The following is a 9101-nucleotide window of genomic DNA, read 5'->3' as shown; positions in this document are numbered from 1 at the left end:
TCCCTGCCTATGTCCACATGTCCATTCCCTACATCACATGTCCCTTCCCTCCATCTGCATCTCTATTCCTGCCCTTTATTAGATTCATCTGTAACATCTTTCTAGATTCCACATACACACTTTAATACACGATATTTGCTTTTCTCTTTCTGACTTACTTCACTCTGTATGACAGACTCTAGGTCCATCAGTGTCTTTACAAATGACCCAGTTTCATTCCTTTTTACAGCTGATATTCCATTGTATATATATGTACCACCCTGAAGAGGTATTTTGACATCCTCTGTCCACTGTCAGATGGTCTGGACAGGAAGGTCTGGGGTGAGTGTAAGAGAAATTCAGGGCACAGAGTTATTTTGTGAATATGTCCCAGGTGATTCTGACTTAGGGCTGCTCCCTCACCTCAACCTTTGCATTGGACCAGGCCACTGAGCTGCACAAGGAGACAGATGAACATCTACCGATACATTCAGTTTGGGGAAACCCATGTCTGAGGCTCGAGGAGTCTTGAGGTTGGGAAGTCAATGATGAAGCTCTTATTGTGCTTGGAAACCAAACTTGACTGGGGTGATGTGGAAGAGGTGGCCTGGTGTTCAGGGAAGGGAAATTCAGCCTGGAGGAGGGGGACAGACGATCCTGAGATTTCCTCCCTGATTGTATAAAGACCTTCCTCATGCGAATAACCTGTCAGCTAAAATGCTCTTATTTTTTGGATTTGTGACAGTGTCCTGAGCTGGCAGCAGACTTACTTTGACTTTCACTAGGACTCAGCTCTCGTATTCCGGAAAACATGACCCTTGCTGGTGAGTACAAAACCCCACTTATGTTACGGGCACCACGGCACAGGGTCTCTCTGGACACACGTGTTTGTACTTACATGTGCAAACAGAGAAGATAAAAGGCTGACAGGAAATGCAACTGAGGGGTAGAGACTATCTCTAGGTGGTGGGTGGGATCATAGCTGAGCTTTTCTTCCTTTCCCTCATCGGAGTGTGTTTTTTGCGGCAGTGGGGGTGGGGAAGGGACTGGCAGGAGCACACACCAGGGCTTGGAGGAGTTGGGCTGGACTGGACTCAGCATATCAGCTCTAGGGACTTCCCTGGTCCCTAGAAGGGACTTCCCTGGTCCCTGGTGGTTCAGTGGTTAGGACACCGTGCTTCCACTGCTGAGGGCCCGGGTTCGAGCCCTTGTTGGGGAACTAAGATCCTCTAAGCCGAGTGGTGTGGAAAAAAAAAAATCAGCTCTAAACATGACCTCCTGGCTTCCAAACCCTCTCCAGATACACAGTGACCAGATGGGGGCGGGGGTATTTGTCCAGCCCTCATGGAGGGACATCAGCCCTTTTGGCTTTGACCACTGCATTGGGATGATCAGGGAAGGCTCACAGCCTAAACTTGTCACCCAGGGAAGGACAGGATCACGGGAATGGTGGTGGCCTTCTTTGCCCTCATAGAACTACTGCTGCATGCCTTGAGAATGGAGTGTGTGTTGCCTCTATCCTAGAGTGAAAGGAATGGAATATCCTGGGCTCATGGGGGGAAATAGAGAGTGAGGTCCAGGGTGCACGCAGGGGTGAGGGCACTGGTGTTTGGGGTCCATGTTGCTGCTGTTTAGCCGCTCCGTCATGTCCGAATCTTTACGACCCCCACGGACTGGAGCCCGCCAGGCTCCTCTGTCCATGGGATTTCCCAGGCAAGAATACTGAAGCGGTTGCCATTTTCTTCTCCAGGGGATTTTCCCTGACCCAGGGATCAAACGTGCATCTCCTGCAAGTCTCCTGCATTCTTTATCACTGAGACCTGGGAAGCCGTTGGGGTCCATACCTGCAGGCATTTCTTGCGTTCAGTATCACAAAGGGAGATGATGCACTGGAGAGAGGATAGGGTGCTCTGGGAGCTCTGGCAGGCTCAGGTTCTCATAGGTGGGCAGAACTGGGTCCAAATCACACACAGGAATTCTAAAGAGAGCTGCTCAGGGCAGAAACGGCTATGTCACCATGCAGGGGTCTGGGTGGTTTGGGTGCATCTGTGGAGCCTGGTGACCCCCGGGATCTGATTTCTGAGTCTAGAAAGGGGGTTGCCCTCTTCACCTGTCCGTGTTTCCACAGCCTACAAGGAGAAGATGAAGGAGCTCCCACTGGTGTCCTTGTTCTGCTCCTGCTTCCTGGCCGACCCCCTGAATAAGTCATCCTATAAATACGAAGGTACATGAGGGCCGCCCTTGGGGGACTGAAGACTGAGGATTCCTGTAGCTTGTCTCCAGGAGCCCAGCATACTCACCCTAGTTTCCTGAGATTCCGCCCCATGTCACATTTTCTTTCCCAGAGCCAGTAAAGTCACTGCAGCTGATTCTGGGGGGTCTACATGCAACGTGATGGTGGGAGTGGGGCGGCGACCTGGGGGACCAGACAGCATCTGAGGGTCTTAGTCAGACCCTCTCAGAGTGCCCTTGATCTCGGCTTTTGTTCACTTCTGTGACAAGCAAATGTGGTGGAAGATGCAGAGGCCAGGGAGACAGAGAGTCTGCCCTCAGGGACACCTAGCCTAGAAGAGGGACAGTCATGTGTCAGTCACCGGACACCCTGGCCCATTGTCTCTTTAGTGAAGGGTCGAGAATGCTCTGAGCGAGTCCAGAGGTGGGAAGGGACTTCGATGCTTTGGCCACCCGAGGAGTTTCTGGGATGGCGTGTTGCCCGAGCCCTGTGACAGGTCCCAGGGTATGGACAAGGAACGCTGACTGGCCATGTCCTGATTGAGGGGGTTGGTGGCTGGGGAAGCCAGGTCACCTCTTAATTTCCTGGGGCTTAAAAGGAAGGTACGGGTTTGGTCTGGAAAGGAGAGATGGGTATGCTCGGGTCAGCTGAGATTGTTTTTTCTGTTTAGGCTGGTGTGGGAGACAGTGTAGGAGAAAAGACGAGAGCCAGCGGAGAGACAGTGCTGACTGGAGAGAAAGAAGAGAGCAGGGTAGGAGCGGGCGGGGGCGAGGTCCGCAGGCCGAGCGTCAGAGCTGTAGTGGGGTGAGGAGTGGACGGGCGGGGGTGCTGGCTGCCTCCACGGGCACCAGTTTGAAACTGAAAGTGTTGGTCGCTCAGTTCTGTTCAACTCTGCGACCCCACGGCTGTAGTCCATAAGGCTCCTCTGTCCATGGAATTTCCCAGGCAAGCCAGTTTGAGCAAGAGCCCGGCTAAGGGGGGACCCTTGTGGCAGAAGCAAAACAAAGGCCGTTGCTACAGCCATGATTAGAAATCCCCTGTCCTGGGGCTCCTGCTCTTAGAGCCAGAGACCCTCCAGTGGCTGCCCACTCCAGCCCCATCAGAGCCCAGCGAGCTTGGGTGCCATGTTCAGGACAGACCCAGAACCCTGGCCTTTGGTCAGCCTTGGGGACCCTGGCCCTCCCTCATATGTGTGCATGCTACAGGGGGGCCCTTATGGTCTTCAAGGAAGGTTGAGTAGCCCCTTTTCTGTTCTCTGCAGCAGACACCGTGGACCTGAACTGGTGTGTCATTTCCGACATGGAAGTCATCAAGCTGAATAAATGCACCTCTGGACAGTCCTTTGAAGTCATCCTGAAGCCACCCTCCTTCGATGGGGTGCCTGAGTTCAATGCCTCCCTCCCCAGACGGCGAGACCCATCGCTGGAAGAAATCCAGAAGAAACTGGAAGCAGCTGAGGAGCGGAGGAAGGTAAGTGGCTGTCCTTTTCTTCCCTGTCAGGGTGTGATGGGGAGGAAGTTGAAGAAGACAGGTGGTGGTTCTGAGCTGGAGTCGGGTCACCACCAACCTCTAGATATGAAGGCCGCACCTCCAGATACCAGGAAGGGAATGAGACACTATGAAGAGAAGCAAAGATGTGAAAGCCCCAGGTGTTTAGGAGCCATGCTATGCCTCCAAGAGGTGACCTTAGAGTGACCTCAGCCAAGACTAAGGATTTAAGGAAAGGCTGGACAATTAAGGAAAGGGATCCTTAACTGGGGGAGGGGGAAGAAGGTCATGGCATGGTATATTGGGTTGGTCACAAAGCTTGTCTGGGTTTTTAGTTAGTGCTTGCAACAAATCCAGGAGAATTTTTTGGCCAACTCGATGCTTTCACCCTTTGGTGTGCCTTCCTTTCTTTCTATGGATTCTTATGGCCCAACTCTGATGCTGTTTCTGTGTAAGCTTTCCTTCATCTTTGAAGCTGAAAATGATGATCACCCTTGAATTCCTATAGCACTTCATTTCTGCCTCTTAAGGCATATGTCACAAGCTAGCCTGGGTTAGAGTTCTTTATGCATGATTTGTCTCTACTAGACTTTTTTTCTTTCCCAAGTTGCTAGAATAGTGCCTGCTACAGTACTGATCACTTTTTTTGTGAATGAATGAATGGATGGATAGATGGATGAATGATGGCAATGAGAAAAAGAGGGTGAGAGCCCAGTGGGAGAACCCAAGAAGCATCCTTGCTTCCTGCCAACAGGCCAGGGGCCCAGGCTCAGGGAGGTGTGCACTCCGGGTGTGCAGTTCTTAAGTTATGATGATAACTGGCTTGCTCATCTGCAAGGGCCTCCTTTTCCCTTCATGCTCCCATAGTACCAGGAAGCAGAGCTCCTGAAGCACCTGGCAGAGAAGCGAGAACATGAGCGGGAGGTGATCCAAAAAGCCATCGAGGAAAACAACAACTTCATCAAGATGGCAAAGGAAAAACTGGCCCAGAAGATGGAATCCAATAAGGAGAATCGGGAGGCCCACCTTGCCGCCATGTTGGAACGGCTGCAAGAGAAGGTAAGAGGTCTCGGATTGGAGAGGAGACTCCTAGGACTCGCTCTTCCTTCCACGGCAAGTACAATGGACATGCCTATCATTGCAGGGAGCAAGTAGCCTCAGGCAGGAGTGGCCACGTTTCTGTTAGGTTAGATCCTTAGAGAGTTCCAAGGGAGTACTTGGGAGGTGGCAGGCAAGAATCATAAACTGAGCCAAGAACCATGAACCAATGAACCAAAACCCATGAATTCCTTGGGGGGATGAATTGCCCAGCTACACAGTTGAAATTTCTTACTGTCTGAGGGAGATTAGACCTCTTATCTTCCAGAGAAGGCCTGCTGAATGCTTTTGTACATTCCTGGCTTCATCCTAAATGCCCTGATTTGATTTAATGAAAGATGCTGACTTGAGCTCTTGGCTTGAGGCCAAGGGCATGACCAGCTGAGCTGCCCACCGAGCAAGAAACACGATTCTCCCCAAACCTCTTGATGTGGGCTGAGTGAGTCACCGGTCTCTCCAATATTCTGCCTTTTGTCAATAAGCCTAATGATGTCACCTGAATATGAGAAACGTGAGAGTCTGGGGTTGGTCCCACGTGTCAGCAGCAGCACAGCCCATACTGCTGGGAACATGCTGGCCTCGTTTCCCGAGTCCCAAGGCTGCCCCAGTTTCTCCTGCGGCTCCTGGGAGAGCTCCAGCTCTGTGTTTTATTTCCAGGCGCCGCCTGCTGCGCGGTGACTCCCGGGACCCGATCGGTGGCCTCATCCCATGGTGAGCAGCGTGGTCTCCGCTCCTTCCTGCCCATCCACCTAGAGGCTCAGGCCCTTGGCACAGCTACTAGAAAGATCTGGTTTCTTCACAGGGGATCTGGATGTTGTGTAGGCCCTGCAGCTGGCCAGCATGTGGCAACCCCCATCCACTCTCTTTCTCCATCCTTTGGGGGGGCAACGAGCCCTCCATAAGTATCAGATGGGAGGGAAGTGTTCTGGGTCTGATTTCAGGCTTCCTCAGTTATTGAGAGAAGGGTAGGAATAAACTTTTGCAGGAAAAAGAAATCAGGGATTGGGACAGGATGTGGCCTGGGCACTCAGGCTAAACCTAAGAAAAATACTGAGGATAAAGCCATGATATGCGATTTGAAAGACTGCAAAACACTTTTATTTCATCATACCCCTATCCTCACAATGCGATGAGCAGGATGGGCATTATCTTTTTTTTACCAGTAAGAATCCATGTTAGAGGAAGGTACAATGACTTGCCCAGAGTCACATAGCCACTAAGCAATGGAGCTGGGAACAGAACCATGTTCTTTGATTGTGAGTCTAGGTGGCTCTTCCTATGCTTGTTTCAGGGAGACCAGACCACAAGCCTTTTTTTTACAGCCAGCCTTTTTTCAGACAGGGAGCCACTTGCAGGCCCAGGAAAGAGAGTCCAGGAACCTAGGGATCCGTCCAGAGAGTAGATATAGGGAATGGAGAGAGGTTCTGAACTAGAGAGACTGGGAAAGTCCAAGGTCTGGAGGAAGAGCTGTGGGGGTGAGATAAGTCTCAAATGAGCACGATGTCAGAGCAGATGTTTGGGTGGGCCTCACTCCTCTGGGTTCTTGACCCCTCTTCACCTTTGCCCACCGATGAAGACAGGAGGTAGGATGAGACAAGTGTGTGGTGTCTCCTCTGCTAGGCACCTATAACAATGCCTCTGCATCAGTACTTGTGTGAGTCCCCAAGGGTCAGCACCAGACTTACCTGCTGTAAAGTTGAAAACTACAGGTACTTGGACCCTAACCCCAGACCCACCAATCCTGGCTCTCTAGGGATGTGCCTGAGGACCTCAGCAGTTTTTGTTTCCATATTAAATTTTTTTATTAGAGTCTAAATGCTTTATAAAGTTGTATTAATTTCTGCTGTATAGCAAAATGAATCAGCTGTATGAACATATACAACCTGTCCCTCTTGAGCCTTCCTCCCGTCTTTCCTCCATCTCACTCCTCTGGGTCATCACAGGGCACTGAGCTGAGCGCCCTGTGTGATGCAGCAGCTTCTCACTAGCTATCTATCTTACACATGGTAGTGTACATATGTAAATGCTACTGTCCCAGTTCATCCCACCCTCCACTCCACCCTCCCCTGTGTCCATGTAGGGCCTCAGTTTAATAAGCTTCGAAGATCATGTTGATATGTGGCAAGGTTGAGAACCACTGCCCTAGATGTACCATTCCCCATGGTTTCTCCAGGGCCATGGAAAGTTCTAGGGTCTCTCCAGGGACAGATCTGTAGTCTAAGGTGCCTCCTGGGACCTTGGGCTGCCTCAGTGGGTCTCCCCCAGGCTGATTCATACCTGGATGTGAATGGATAGAAGGCTCTGGCAGAGACATGCTTTACTGAGCATCTATTATGGGCCTGGTGTCAGATGAGGAACTGGGAACTAATACAAAGGAACTTTGTACTAATACAAAGAGGAAAAGGCATGCTCCCTGCCCACAAGGAGGACCCAGATGTCTTCACCATGAGCAAGGATGGAAGGTAGACCATGAAAAGCCCTAGAGGTGAACCCCAAGATCACAGAATTCTAGAGGTAAAAGAACCTCTTTTCCATTTGTTGTTTAGTGGCTAAGTCACATCTGATTCTTTGTGACCCCACAGACTGTAGCCTGCCAAGCTCCTCTGTCTGTGGAATTTTCCAGGCAAGAATACTGGTAGCCATTTCTTTCTCCAGGGGATTCCCGACCCAGGGATTGAAACCAGGTCTCCTGCATTACAGGCGGATTCTTTACCACTGAGCCACAGTGATGTCTGTGGCCCTCCCTGAGTCTGATCAGAGAAGTGAGCTGGTTAAGGTCACACAGCTGATGGGCTTTTGAAGTCGGAGCCCATTGTTTGGTTTGATGATGCTCAGAAACAAAGGGAGCTTCCCTGGTGGCTCAGATGGTAAAGAATCTGCCTGCAGTGCAGGAGACCAGGGTTCAGTCCCTGGGTTGGAAAGGTCCTCTGGAGAAGGGAATGGCAACCCCCTCCAGTGTTCCTGCCTGAGAATTCATGGACAGAGGAGCCTGGCAGGGAAACAAAGACTTGGACACCACTGAGTGACTAACACTCACTTTCAAGAAACAAAAGAAGGTTCTCTATCACACTTTGTGGAGCTGGACATTTTCCAAAATCCTTTATTTGACTTATGCTTTACAAGCCCTTGTCTTTCATCCAGGGGCTTAAGACAACCTTCACTAAAGAGGTGGACGGGAAACACAAGGGCAGTCCAGTTGCCTGTGTGTAGGGGCCACCTGCAGTGAGTTCTCCTGAGCTACTCCTGACATTAGGTCAAGGAGTGTAATCAGCCCCTAGACGGCGAGGTGAGGGTGGCAGAGGCTGGTGGTGCCTGCCAGGTGGGTCCCCCAGGGAAGTTGTTCCCAAGTAACGAGCATCCTGGGGCCAGAGGCACCAGGAAGCTCCCTCACCCATCTCCTGCCAGGCTCACCTGCCTCCTCTGGTCCCTTCTCAAGATGCCTTTGCAGACCCTGCGTGTCTCTTCCTGTGGTGGCCAGAGGTGACCACACTGTTTGCCTCGGCCCTCCAGCTCCTCCATCTCCCTTTATCCCGGGGTAGTCGGTGTGACCCGACCTTTTCTCTCCCTTCCCTCCCAGGACAAGCACGCGGAGGAGGTGCGGAAAAACAAGGAGCTGAAGGAAGAGGCCTCGAGGTAAAGCCCAGAGGCAAAGGAGTTTCCAGAACGGCCAGACAGCTCCAGCAGCTCCGCAGTTCCGGAGACAGCCTGGCCCATCGCTGGCTGCTCTCCCAGCACCGGGGTTTGGGGGGAGGGGGGTGGCCAGGGGCGTTTGCTCTGCTTTTGGTGTTTGTACATGTAAAGAATTGACCAGTGAAGCCATCCTATTTGTTTCAGGGGAACAACGATGGGGTGGGAGAGGGGAGCGAAGGAGAGAGGTGGGGAAAGAGAGATGGAGAAGGACTCGTGGACATTGCAACCCAGCCCAGGTCAAATCCTAGGCTTTTCTTCACAGTGAGATCCGGGCACCGCCTTGAAGGAAGTTAACAACAGGCAGTAGAATTCCCAGCAAAGGGCAGAGTCCTGGGTGGAACGAGGGCTGCAGGGCGTGGCCGGAGATGCCAGCAGCGAGTGGGGGGCCCTGTGACGGGGGGATGAGGTGTGAGTGTGTGCGCGTGTGTTAATCATTATCTTTTGATCATCATGACCAACAATGAAACATTTCCTCCAAGACTCAGTTCTTTATTTCCTGAATTTGTCCTTTGTGTAATTTATAGAATGTTCTTGAATTTGATTTTCCCCCATCAGGGTCCGAATGCCCCCTTATTTCTTAGTTTGACCATCAGAGCATCTGAGGTGCTGGGTA

General features: G+C 51.5%; 1 protein-coding gene across 4 annotated transcripts; it reads left to right on the top strand.

Annotated features, from left to right (window-relative positions):
* The first annotated feature begins 734 nt into the window (after window positions 1–734).
* Window positions 735–8521, top strand: STMN4 (stathmin 4). Of its 4 annotated transcripts, XM_065947192.1 has the most exons (6): window positions 735–803; window positions 2108–2203; window positions 2883–2963; window positions 3474–3682; window positions 4568–4759; window positions 8376–8521. In XM_065947192.1, exons 1-6 carry the CDS (start codon window positions 791–793, stop codon window positions 8433–8435), a joined length of 651 nt encoding a protein of 216 aa, XP_065803264.1. In that variant the 5' UTR covers window positions 735–790; the 3' UTR covers window positions 8436–8521. The 4 variants fall into 4 exon arrangements, with proteins under 4 accessions (XP_065803264.1, XP_065803266.1, XP_065803265.1 ...); XM_065947194.1 differs by lacking the exon at window positions 2883–2963 and having other exon boundaries at window positions 3477–3682; XM_065947193.1 differs by lacking the exon at window positions 2883–2963.
* The last annotated feature ends 580 nt before the right edge of the window (window positions 8522–9101 follow it).

This window comes from Muntiacus reevesi, chromosome 10, assembly GCF_963930625.1.
Source record: "Muntiacus reevesi chromosome 10, mMunRee1.1, whole genome shotgun sequence".
Lineage (NCBI taxonomy): Eukaryota > Metazoa > Chordata > Mammalia > Artiodactyla > Cervidae > Muntiacus > Muntiacus reevesi.
Note: the sequence above shows the minus strand (reverse complement) of the source record. Positions and strands in the feature narration are given on the sequence as shown.